The following is a 13,652-nucleotide window of genomic DNA, read 5'->3' on the forward strand; positions in this document are numbered from 1 at the left end:
TGCAACAACCCATGTTAAACATTAGAAAGCTGATTTTCAAATCAGTTAGGAGATCAAAATATCTCATAGAAGGAGACTTTAGTGGGAAAACTGATGTGGGTTATTGTTCAGAATCTGTGACTCTTGTGTTGTGTAGCAGGATGCTGTCAGGCTCAGTGTGACTCTCCTCTCTGCCTATGATAGAGCACTGACATTACTTCTTTATGCACAAGTTCTTCGTGGCATTCCATCGAATTCATGCAAAACTAAGGGGCACCATTGTAAAAGAAATAGTTTCTGATTGTTTTTTTCTTAAAGGAGAACACAGGACAATTGATTCAAAGAGCACATATGTATGCTGCACCAGACAAAAAAAAAGCTCTTTAATTCCAGTTAGACGTTAATGTTTTGCAGCTGTGAGCAGCTCCTTTATTTCCTTTGTGCATTGCATTGTGGTACATTAATGTCAATCAAGTGAATCAGATATCAAGCAGGTTGAGCTTGACCGCAGTTTGACTGCACCATTATTCAAAACCTGCTAAGACATAAGTTTATAAGCACACAAATGCAAACAGGTATTTGTGTAATTTTGGTTTGGGGCTGTTGGTTGGGTTAGACCTATTAGTTAATGACACGTTATTTTGTAACAGCATACAACATATGGACAATAGTGTGCTCCCAACTGTGTGGTAAGAGTTTAGGGAAGGCCATTTCCTGTTTATTAACCCCATCCAACACCAACTGTAGTGCCAAATGTAAGTCAGACCTTATCACCCAACCATCAGTGGCCAATTCAAATGATCCTGTGACTCAGTGGGAGTCGACTAAATCGCTATAGCCAGGTTCCAAAATCTGGTGGGGTGCCCCTCTCAAAATAGCTGGCTTGCTGTAGCTGCCCATACCCAATACCCATATTGTATTAAAGGTTGATAGCATACATATGGATATAACCTATACATTGATTTAGAAAAACATAGTGAATGACAGGGTATAAAGGGCTAGTGAGCAATCTTTGAGTCTGCTTACATATCAAATAAAAACAAGATGCTATATATGTGTATATAATAACATATTATAACGAGAAAAAACAGTCGGTTGATTGGATAAACATGTACTAAACATGAAAGCTTTATTAAAGATTAAGAAAACTTTGCAGTGAAATTTCCTGCTGTGATCAAATGTGACAAAACAACACATTTCCCAAGTAGGTCAAAAATCACAACGAAACTACAGCAAAAGCTGAAGCAAACTTGACAGTCACAAAGAGTCCAGTCCACCTTAAAAGAACTCTGCTCGACTGTACATACAGATTTCCTGAAAACGCCCCGTACAGGTAAAAAAAAAAAAAAAAGTGACTCTGTGTAATAATAATACGGCTGCGCTGTTTAACCCATGCGAGGGGTTGAACACAGGCTGAACTCCACGCCAAACTTTTCTAAACTTCTCATTCCTCCTCCCTCACCAAAACCTAGCAGCAGTATTCAACACACTGCCACATTCTCACCCTCGCTGCACCGCCGACCAAGGTCAGCAACAGTGACCGCCCACGGGATCTGTCAACGCGGCACCAAACCTCCGCGGACCACGGCAGCAGCACATGGGACTCGCTGGCTGACAAAACCTGACGGACCACCGGCTGTCACCGTATGGATGAATGAAGCCCCTGGAGCAGCGAAGTGAATGAGCCGAATAAGCTGTAACTTTACTTCCAGTTTGTGACCGTAAAACGAAGTGACACCATGTTGGGAAACCCTGGGACTTATGCTAACAAGAAGAGGAAGAAGCCTGTTCTCAAACAGTAAGTCTGGTTAGAAAATGTTGAGCTACACACACACACACACACACACACACACACACACACACACACAGCTTGGCAACTATAGGAGTTGTTCTGCTTATGTTTTAACAAGCAGTGTTTGTGCTTAACGTTACTCCGGTTAGTTTAGAAACTTTAAGAAAGACTTGCATGTTAAAGATAAAGTAGATAAGTCGAACCTAATAACCTTCAATTGGTTTTAGTGCTGCTACTTATAGGAAGGTGAGGATAGAGAAAGATAATTCAATTCGGTCAATTGTAAAGTCAAATTCTTAGTACTATTATTATTATAACTTCTTCCTGTAAATTTACACCTCTATAACTCATATGAAAAGTTGTGAGCAGTAACAGGCAGCCTGTGGTCTCGTGTCTGCTCTCTCTTTTGTTTTCCACTCTTCCGGACTACCTTAAGAATGTGTCTCGCATGGATCTGGCATGGATATCTTGCCCTCGCGCATTAATCGCAATCAAGTTTGAGAGTCGGCTGCTGCTCTCACGCGATGCTCCGAGGAGGGCGGGGGGCTCGCGGGCTCTCCGAGTATGTTATTGTAATCTGATACGGCCTCGCGCCTCATCGATTTGGGATCACTGCAGGCTGTATATGATGTGCGCGCCTGCTTCTTTCTGTCTCTTTTCGCTTTATTGTTTCGCCTACTTAGTTGTTTAAAAAAAAAAAAAAGAAGTTTACAACACAATGTAAACAAGTAAACAATACTTTAAGTAAGTTTAAAAAAAAAATGAAGAGACACCTAATAAAAAAAAATTCTGCCAAAAAGTCCTTGTTGGATAGTTTACTTCGATCATTAAAATATACTTTAAGCTTACTTTCAGTGTTTGGTTGTTAAAGCATTAAGATATAAACTGCATTTTAGTGTTGGAGCTTGGAGCTGCTTTGTTTGACTTATGAATTTAGAGTTGCAACCATTAATTATTTTCATTATTGATTTATTTGCCAATTCCTTTAGTGGTGAATCCATAAAATGAAGCTCAGATATCTTGTAAAAAACATCCACAAAGATAGTCTGTTTTCTATCATAAAATCAGAAAAATGATGGTTATTTTTGCATGAAGGATGATATAAATGATTAATCGTTCATCAAAGTGGTTGATGACTTAACTGTGACTTCACGAATCAGTTAATCAACTAACTGTTTCATCTCTACATATGTGTCATTCCCAATTAAACCTTTTCTGCCGTATTCTTGCTACCAGATCAATTTGCTCCTCTGCGAGTTGATTAAATTCCCTACAGCTGCATTCAACGGTCTGTTTATACAAAGAGGGGATCAAATGACTACGTGTGATGTGAAAAGACTCGCTTATAGTTTGTTCTGGCCCGCACCTCCTCTTTCATCAGCCTCGTTTCCAGACGCAGCAGGCAGATGTTTTTTTCGGCAAAAACAGTGGTTATGAATCCTCTGTTCATTACCTGCCCAGCATTGATGGCAGCGAACTGAAACGTGACTCCGAATCAATGCCAATGTTGCTCTTTGTCCGCCAGAGAATGTAACTGTGCAAAAACTGAAACAGTAAAGTAAAACAAACAGGACCTCAGAATTGTGCTTCATCATTGTGCATTGTTGCTGTTAATTAAAAGCACCTTTTCAGGCCCATTGTAAACCAAAGTGCAGCCGCTCCCTCCATCACAAGTCAAAACAAAGGATCCTGCTTTCACTTTGAAATAGATTGACATCTCTTTTAATACAGGGATTAACTGTAGACAGCAAGCTAAATCCAAACGTGATGTTATTATAAGTTTGTTTATGTACATAGTGTTTGATAACATATAGTACTTTCAATGCACTTTTAGAGTTATTGGAATTTTACAGTTTGGTCAAAAGGTTTGCAGCATATTCCCACACTGGTATACAGATATGTCTGTTTCTAGGACTGATCTGGTAAATTGCATATAGGCAGTTCCCAGTGTAAATCCCAAAATAAAAAGGTGGTCTGTGTGTGGACGTCTGCGTTTCTGAAGATGTGGGACTGCGCAATGAGGACTGAGGTTTCCTGGACGGCCAGCTGGGCTCAGCTGCACAAAGGCACCATTGAGCCTGACTGTAAAAGGCTGTGGTCACTACACAGGGGCATTCCACGGCAGATCTGGCCATCCAAATTCTCTGTTTTATGACCTCCGAATGCATTCAGCTGCATGTGGCCGGTCTACTTTACCATGTATTTGAATATACTGTTTGTAAAATACACAGTTCATGTGCTTCATGCGCCTATCTATCAAAAGAGTGCTTCCAGTCTTGCCGCATCCATTGTTTAGTTAGTTTCCAGGCAACAGCTACATTTGTTTGGCTACATTTGAAGGCGACAACAAATCACACCCACATTTGTGCCCCCTGGCTTCAGTCGCCCAAATTAATAAAAAAAATAGTGAGAACTGATTTTAATCTAATACATTGCTTCTGCTGCAGACTTTGTAAACTGCAGTAAAATCATTAGAAACTTGTTTAGTGCTGCACTATATTGTTTTCTGCACTGCAGCAGCATTCCTACAGGTTGCTGTGAAGATGAATTATAAATGCATAGTAGTGACAGTAGTAACAGAGAAAGGATTGTAAGTTATTCGCTTTATAGTGTGATAAAAGTGTTTATTTGAGCAAGCCCGCTTTTTCTGAATAAGAGGAGATAATGTGCATCAACAGTAAAAATATTTTTAGATAACAGTAATCCAAAGGGATTACGAGAAATACACACACACACACACAGGCAGATATGTTGATAAGAGGTGTGGCACGGTGCCAAAAACACGCCTGGTGAACAGCAACAGTTGCCCTTTGTTCTTTGCCCTTTGTTTCATTTAAAAAAAAAAGAAAAAGTCCTCACAAAGACCATTTCACTTTTTTTATCATTGTCAAACATTGCATGAAAGATGGTAATTTAAATAAAAACCGAAATAACATGCGTGCATGAATAAAACCAACAGTCAACAATAGAATAACTGATAGTTTCTTGTGTTGTCATGGTAAAGTTGTGTTAGTATATCGAGCAGGGTGAAACATTAAAAAAGCGCAGCTGTAGCTCAGTTAAGGTAAGTCAGTGAAAGTAGTGTGAGTGGTTCCATTCTTGGCTATGCTTGTCTTCATGTTGAAGTGCCCTTGAGCAAGACACAGGTCAGGAAAACATATCCTTTAGACAGAAGTGTCATAAAAAAAAATGGCTCAAGATGGATGTCCTACTGATGTTTCTTGACTATTTGTAACAGGCAGTATGATTTATCTCCAGACACAAGCACTGTCTGAGTTCTGTGGAAGAGTATTTTATAATCTTTGCATGCCTTGTAATAAGCCAGAAGCAAACAGCGTGCTTCCCTCTCTTTCCTCTTGGACCACAGAAGAGGCTGTCTCCCAGAGTGCTACACAGGCCAGAAATTTCAGCCCAAACAAGCCCGAGCTCAGAAGCTTTTGGTGCAAACCTGACCTGAAGCCAGTGTTTGAAAGGTGGCTCTAAGAAGTTTGTGGCAGTTTCAATGGTTTGCAAGACTCACAAAAAAACCAAAAACCTTAATTTATTTTCTCTCTGTAAATCTCTTTGTAGTCTGGAGCCTGCTTTTCTAATCTATGCCACTTCTAAATTTTCAGTCAGCATGTCAACAACCAACCATGTATAGAAAGCAGTCTTTTTCGAGCCACTGAGTCATCCTTTTCAATCTGGTAGACTGCTTTAAGCAGACAAAATGTGTGTCAATGTCATTACAGCAGACTGAGTGCAACAGGGGTCGCCTTGACTCCGAGACAGGGGTGAATGGGTTCAGATCTTTCACTCTTGATAAGGAATCCACACAGAAATGAAAGGATGAGGTGAAACATCCCTCTTTCCTGCAATGAAGGCCCTGACGTCTGCTGCTCAACCCCGTGATCCATAGCAAATCAAGGTGGAGAAAAAAATGGTTCTGAATGCTGGCTTTTGTCTCCGCTAGGCATTTCTTGAGAGTGAGATCAGTCCTGTTCTATTTCTGAGAAGGTACAGCTCGAGTCTGAGGCCAGCAATCGAGTTATGGGTGCATTCCCCGAAGACTATTCAATGGTGGAGAAGGAAACTAAATAGCCTATCATTAACCACAGTTTTGGTAAAGAGAGAAATTCAGGGGAAAAACTAGTGAATTTGCAGATTGAAACTGCATACATGCTTTGGTAGGAAGTGACCTGAAGAAGTTGATGATGCTAAAGATACTCCAATCAGGTGATTTAGGACTGAAACCAAGTGATTTAATGTGATTAGAATTTTCCAGTCTGCTACAGATCACTGATTAGTTCCCTTGGCTAAATATTTACAGAGTAAGCGGCTTAAGAACATCTGAGAAAGTTATGCTCAAAGCTTGGCAAGCCATCGATAGTAATAGGTCCTCATCTACTTTGCAGTGCTCTTGATAAATCTCAGTTTTTGATTTCCATATTTGTTCTTACTGTATGACCGCAATTGCAATAACATAATCATTCATATTCATCCAGACAAATGAGCTTTTTTGTCCTGACAGTACTCTGAACCTTGACTAAATAAAGTCAGATGCTGCGTTGGGCTACATCATGTATGCAAATGGCCAAGACACTCCAGCCTGCAGATGTCAGCTGGGTCTCAGTCACAGAAAAGAGTTGTAGACTCCCTTGCATTACTAATAAGTTCCCATGTCAGTTTATCAGTGATTAGAGTCCACTGTGAAAGTTAATGCTCACAACCTGCATAGTAACCGGGTAACATGTTTGGTCCGATTATAAAATGATGACAACATAGTTACCAATTCAAGTGATGTATCTTGAACCATCATATTCCATCAGCAGCATTAGAGCATATCCATAATATTGACCTCTTTCATGATGTACACAGCAAAGCGTGTCAGCACTACTATTGACTGTATATAAATATGGATGACGTGTCTCTTCTTACTACTGCTACAAAAGTAAAGCCAAGTTTTTAGTTAGTCCCATTCGCTAACATGGAAGGGGCGGGACTAATGACCTATATTGCAGCCAGCCACCAGGGGGCGATTGAGAATATTTTGGCTTCATTTTTGGGGAGCTGTCACAACATCCATATTTATATACAGTTAATGGTCATTATATAAAAGAATGACAGAAATGAGCCTTTCTTAAAAGTATCAGTTGTAATTATATACAAAGCGATACTCATTAGGCCATATACATCATAATTTCAGTTTACTATATCATAATTATTATAATAATTAAATGTATTAATTTGCATTGTTCTTGCATTTCTTCAAATATTCCATATATTTTGAACTGGATGAGGTCTGAAAGCTCCAAAAATATTATTCACCATCAAATGTAGTCAAGATCATTTATGAACATAAAGGCTCTTTAGGGCCTCAAAGCTGTAAGCCGGTCTGTGTTTTCTCAGGAGGTATGTAGCAGAGGAATGATAACATTGGTGGTGTGTGTTGTCCCCATTTTTCCCATTCACTGACACGTGGTTTCACTCCAAGTGTAGCATGTGTGTCTGATTTGTGAGTAATGACATGTATCTCCAGCGAGCCTTGTGAGTTGGTATTTTGCACTTGAGTATGGGTGGTCTCAAACCTTTTCGCCCCTTTTAAGTGAAAGTCAAGCAGAGCAAATAAAGCTGCTGTCATGGTAAAACTAGCTACCATTTTGACAAACTACATAAGTAGCCAATGGAATGACTTGTGGTAACGCTGGATAGTTTGCATGCTGGTGGCTGCACTATTTATACTTGGTCAAAGATTGTTTCCTTGAGAAAGAAACCCCACTCTGTATTGTTTTCATGTTTTAAAATCTTTATCTAGATAAACAATCTAACCAATGGCATGACCTTCTATTCACACTGCTATCTAGCAGCTAGCTGCAGTAACTAGGTAGGTGATAGCAGTCATCAGTCAGATATCAGCTTTTTCATTGTCCAAAGTAACTTAGATAATTTATTTTCTTCAGGTTAAAGTGGAAAAAAACAGCTGCTGTGTTTGGCTACAAAGATAGGAAACACCTCAGTTGACAGGATGACAGGATTTTTAAAAGAGACCCAAACCTCAAATACATTTTTTTATCATGTCATTGATTAAACAATCCTATAAATGATGAACCCAACATAACTGAAAAAGAAAATATAGAAAATATTGGCATTGGATATTGACAAAAAATACAATATTGTGAATTATTACGATTAATCAAGAAAATAAATGACAGATTGAATAATCATTCATTGCAGCTCTGCACAAATGAGGTTTGATTCCCAGTGTGTTACTCCAGGCTGGGTAGGGCATTCAGAAAATCTAGAGTCAAGCTGGCTTGGGTCCCACTATCTCTGTTTCTCAGGTTATGTTTTTATGAACTAATATAAACTACAGTGATGCAGTTGTTTTGTTTCAAACAAACTTAAATGAGGATCTTGTAATGTACTTTTTGTCTTAACAGATATAAAGTAATGGTTATTTTGTTGGCATTCAACAGATAAAGCTCTCATAAGGGTTTGACAGCATTCCTGTTTTCTAATACTAATCATGAAATGCTCGACTCACCTGAACTGCAATTTTTATTACTCACAGTTATGGCTGCTTCTTCATTCTCTTGAAGCTGTTTGAAGCATTGCTAGAAGTTAACATGGCTCATATATAATTGGTTTGTGTCATACTGAAGGTGATACCATGCTCTGGCAGGGCCGGTTAGCCAGGCCTAAACTGAATCAGTCTTCTTAGCTTTCATCATAGGCTTTGTTAAACAACATTTTTCACACATCAATAATCAACTGTATTGTTTTTTCTATTGCCCCCCCAGAAAAAAGTTCTCTCAAGGCAATGAAGTTGTCAAATCAAACCCTTCAAAGCGCCACCGGGATCGGCTAAACGGGGAGCTGGACCGGCTGACAGACCTCCTGCCCTTTCCTGATGATGTTCGCTCTCGTCTGGACAAGCTGTCAGTTCTTCGCCTCAGCGTGGGATACCTGAGGGTCAAGAGCCACTTCAAAGGTGAGGACTAATCTGGGTCAAATACCAACCAGGTCCACTTCTGCAAACCTGTTTCCTAAGATTTTCTTCATGTGACCATGTCAGAAAAAGTTAACATTTAATACCTGTAATACAGGACTGCAAGATGCAGCGATTTAATTTAAATAACAAATTTAGAGTAAAGCATGTGAATACATACTAATAAGAGACACAGTTGCTTTTTTTCAGTTGGCAAAGAAGAGGTCTACTAAACAATAAATTATTGCTTAAACTAACAGAGCTTGTCATCTGTGGGAAACAAGGACACACCACTCTGTATGATTACTGTAGGACTGTTGGAACTGGAACAAATTTGAGTGCAGGCATGCAAATGTACTGGCAGTACATTTGACAGCCAAGGCAGGAATGAGAAGCATGCAGGAATCTGGTTTTAGGAAACAACACATCCTCAATACTTGTAACTGTACTCCACCCTCTCTGTGTCAGCAACACTTACAACAGTCATGCTAAAAAAAATATGACTAAATGTTTTTTAATATTCAAATCTTCAATGCAAGTTGATTAGACTTGCAGGCACCTTGGCTTTGAAAAACCGATGAGTCATGTGAATGAGTTAATTATATGTGAGTCACTTCAATAACATCTCCAACACCCGGAGATGATAGTTTTTCATACCTTTCAGTGGAGGTGTCGGCAGACGGGCTGCTGGGTAACTTTTCAGTCTCGGTGTCTCTGGCTTCACTTGTTTCACATATGTGCCCTGACTTTCTTTTGGTACATTGTCTTTGCATTGTTTAGCCTGTGAGATGTTATACTGTTGCACTAAATTGTGCCAAAACCCCTGCCACCTCTTTGTCAACAAAAAGACAGTTGAATATTGGATAGATTAGTGACTAGCTTGCTAGCTAGCAAGTACACGTGTATGGGGTAAACTAACTGACATGTATAGCTTGCATGCATTTTGCTGCAAAAGTTCAACCCAGGGGCACAGGTGTGAACGAAGTTCAAGGTCAACAATAGTGGGACCAGCAGAGTTCTATTACGTCGTAAACCCAGTTTACTGCCACCTAATAGGCTCCTAATATTTAGCTAGCAATGTTAACCTAGTGAATCATAATGAAAAAAAAACCCTACAACAGCTAAAATATAATGAAGGGTTTGCAGCTTGAGAATGTAATGGCCTCATTAGCCAAGCTGGTTTCAGTATGAATGGACATGTTACATGCAGTAAGAGGAGTTGTGACATTCCCTCACTGCTTGTTCTCACACCCTTTTGCCTACTTTTTTGCTATGCTGGCAAGATATACTGATGTACTGAAGTTGCGCAATCATATAATTATTCAAGATTGTAGTCTACATAATCTTTGCACGCCTGCTCTTAACACTCGACATTTCCAACCTATAATAAACGTCCCCCCAGCTGTAGTAACCTGCTTTAACTGAGTTTGTAGTTCTATTGATAGATTGATATGATGTATATGCTTAAAATTCTTTTTTCAAAAGTGTGTCCCAGTTGCCTCATGCATTCCTCTCAAGTAATATGCAGCTAGTGGATACCAGCGAACATTACTTACATGTAGTTGGGATGTACTTAAGTCCATATACATTGTGTTTTATCAAGACAGGACAAAGGTTTTGAGCCATAAAAGAAAACTAGTTTTCCATGCAAGGCAGATTCTTCATGATTGTCCTCTTGTGTTTATATACTGTATAGACAGATAGTGTAGTATCAGTGAAGCCATGTCAAATTTATGTCAAATTTATCAGACAACTGGGGCAAGATGTATAAATGATAATTATATGCAGTACTGAAACTATGCGCATGGCATGTCTCAAAGATGCCCTATGTTTCTTAAGTTATATTTACATTGAGTATTACTCACCAAAGCACAGTATGTGTAGGTCTATTCAAAGCGTTTAATGTATTTCCTTTTTCATCAGACATTTGCAAAATCATTGGCCACACTTTGTACGATCTACTAGAGGTCAGAAACTCTACAGGGTACCTTTAAATAGGTATTGATAAAAACGATTATTCAGTGAGAATGTGCACCCCTGAAAATAAGGTGACAGAGTGAATCTAATATTGTAATTCTTTAAGGTTGAATTCCAATTTAACTGCATGTATGATTTTTTTCTAGTCTACACACCTAGCAATGCCATTGTAAAACGGAACCATGTGAATTAATAGTTTTATAAATCTGACCCAAATAACGGATATGTATTTTATTGGCTTTGTGTGTACACACAGTTTTATGCAGGTGGCCCCAGATCCTTTTGTTTTTAGGTCAATGAAGAGTTTCACAACTTCCTTTCCACTTTAAATCCTTTTAGAAGTAATTCACGACTCCCAGCACACATCCCTCTTTATTTAACTCTGCAACTGTGTACTGGATGTTACAGTCCCCATCAGGGCGAGCATTCGCTACCTACTCATGCCAACATGGTCCGTCATAGGGTAGCGTGTTTGGGCCACCCATGAAATGCGACAAAAACATCAAGACAAAGAATACCCCGAGGGGTCAGCTAGAGCGACAATGCAAGATGACTCACTAGTAGATCACATGGCAACAGACAGGAAATGACAATGAGACAGATGATCAGCACTGAACTTGACAATCTGCAAGTCCCATTAGGACATAAACTCCAAAGATGCACTTGTGGTTGGACAAAGGCAACTTTAGACCAGTGTTTTAAGATCCAACAAGGCAGGAGAAAGTGCATTAGAAAGCTTCATGTGGCGCCTCACATTGACCGGTACTTTTTAAGAGGCAGGTCAAATCAGTCAAATAAATCCCAGTGACAGGATATCCACTACAGTTCACACGGTATCAGCACCCAAAACACAAGCAAAAATCTATCAAGCACAGTTACAGGCAAAACAGTAATCAATACAAGTATGGCATAGACAGATTTGGAGTGAGGGACAAGAAATAGGGTAAAGACCCACCAACCATGCTTATGTCAAGAAGATAGCAGGAACATGTTTGTCAAGCCTTTTTGTCGAGGAGAAGAGTGGGACCGTTAAAGGGCCTATAAGAGAACTCAAGCACCTGAGGAAAACCATTACTCATTACTACTTACTACAACTGTATTAGACTGTCCGGTTGTTTCCATAGATATGTGGAGTACCTCAAGATTCAATTCAACTTCTACATGCTCCTGCTAGGCCAAATCATGCAAAAGAACAAACTAGCTTACCATAATGTAACGCAATGTAGACAACACTCAATTATACATAGCTCTCTCACCAAGTTACTGTATTCTTAAATACTTGTTCCATCTATGCATAGACCAAATCAGTCATTGGACTGCAACTAAAATAAGTTAAAACCGAGATCATAATCCTTTGAGCTAAAGAAGAAAGGTTCAAAGTTGTGGCTTATCTTGATTCCTTTCTTTAACTCACATCACATAAAAACAGCAACAGTGGCCTATTGTCATCTTTAAAATGTAGCAAGAATTAGAGGATACATGTCCAAACAAGATCTAAAAAAAACAAATTCACTTTTATTTCCAGTAGGTTAGACTGCTATCATACTCTCATGCCTTCCCCATAAAGCACTTAAGCAGCTAAAGCTCATTGAGAATGCTGCTGCTAGAGTTCTCACAAAACAAAAAGAAGAAAGCTGGACATATTACACCAGTCAGGTCTCTGCTTTGATTACCGGTGTGTCACAGAATTGACTTCAGAACACTGTTACTTCTCTGTAAATCACTTAATGGTTTAAGGCCAAAATGCATCTCTGCTTTGCTTCCATCCTATGAACCCAATAGACTTTTTAGGTCATCAGAGAACAGGCTGCTAACTATTCTTAGGATTAAAAACAAAAACTAGTTCTCTCTGTTCCCCTTTGCTTTAATTGCAGGGAATAATTGCTCTCCGACTATAAGATGTTTCTTTTTATATTCCTATGCTATTTCCTTTTTATCTATTTTATGTAAAGCACTGTGAATTGCCTGTGTGTATAAAAATGGGCCATGCAAATAAACTTGCCTTGTCTTTAGTTCCTGCCAACCTCAAGCACACACTGGTCAGTTGTAACACCAGCCTAACACAAGGCAGATTCACCTGCCGACACAACCAAGTAATGAGGTGTCTGCCATCTTCACTTGAGGATAAAAGCTACAATGCTATGCATCTGAATGCCCAATCAACCCTCCATATCCAACACCTTTCCTCAAAGAGCAAAGGTGAAAAAAGAAAATTCCTTATGACAGAGTCAGACTCACTGAAAGTAGCTATGAACTGGAAAATACTTGTCGAACTAGTCTAGAAACTCACCTTTACCCTGAAAGTCATCAGCATCAGCCTGAAACCAGATCTAGTTCTCTGATTAGACTCTCAGCAACGTGTCTTCATCATTGAGCTAACCGTTCCTTGGGAGGATAGTGTGGACAGGGCACATAAGCAGAAGAGGCTGCAATACACCAACCTCACAGCAGAACCAGAGAACCGAGGCTGGAACGCCAAGGTTTGCCCAGTTGAAGTGGGATGTGGGGGGCTAGCTCTACAGCAAAGCTCCTCAGGGAGCTGGGAGTCAGAGGGCAGACCAGCAGAAAGACAGCCAAGTCTGCTGAGTGAAGTAGTTACTGACTGTGGCTTAACAAGAAGAACACCACGTGGGCAAACAGTTGACCATCAACAGAGGCCAGCAATTAGCTATGAGACACACACCTTGGTCAGTTCTCAGTGGGCGTGCTTCAAAGGAGGGTATATTGTGGGCGAAAGGCTGAAACACCCAAAGATATTTAGATACACAACTGAAGATGCATCTCAACAAAATGACATCCTCTGATGGTCATCCTTCCACCCAACATCAGGACGACTCCAGTCAAATAAAGTACTGATCTGCAGGGGTTGTAACACCCAGTCCCACTAATCACCGCCTATTTTCCATCTGTCCTAACTTTCACATGTATTATACTAAC

The 13,652-nt window shown here is 39.7% G+C and overlaps 1 protein-coding gene across 2 annotated transcripts in view; it reads left to right on the forward strand.

Annotated features, from left to right (window-relative positions):
- The first annotated feature begins 1,338 nt into the window (after positions 1 to 1,338).
- LOC133993422 (aryl hydrocarbon receptor-like) overlaps positions 1,339 to 13,652 on the forward strand; it is a 32,292-nt gene continuing 19,978 nt past the window's right edge. For both annotated transcript variants that reach the window (XM_062432366.1, XM_062432367.1), the window contains exons 1-2: positions 1,339 to 1,777; positions 8,551 to 8,741. In XM_062432366.1, coding sequence (XP_062288350.1) covers positions 1,719 to 1,777; positions 8,551 to 8,741 — 250 coding nt within the window. In that variant the 5' untranslated portion in view covers positions 1,339 to 1,718. The remainder of the gene's footprint in view (positions 1,778 to 8,550; positions 8,742 to 13,652) is intronic.

The sequence above is a fragment of the Scomber scombrus genome, chromosome 13, assembly GCF_963691925.1.
Source record: "Scomber scombrus chromosome 13, fScoSco1.1, whole genome shotgun sequence".
NCBI classification, from domain to species: Eukaryota; Metazoa; Chordata; class Actinopteri; order Scombriformes; family Scombridae; genus Scomber; species Scomber scombrus.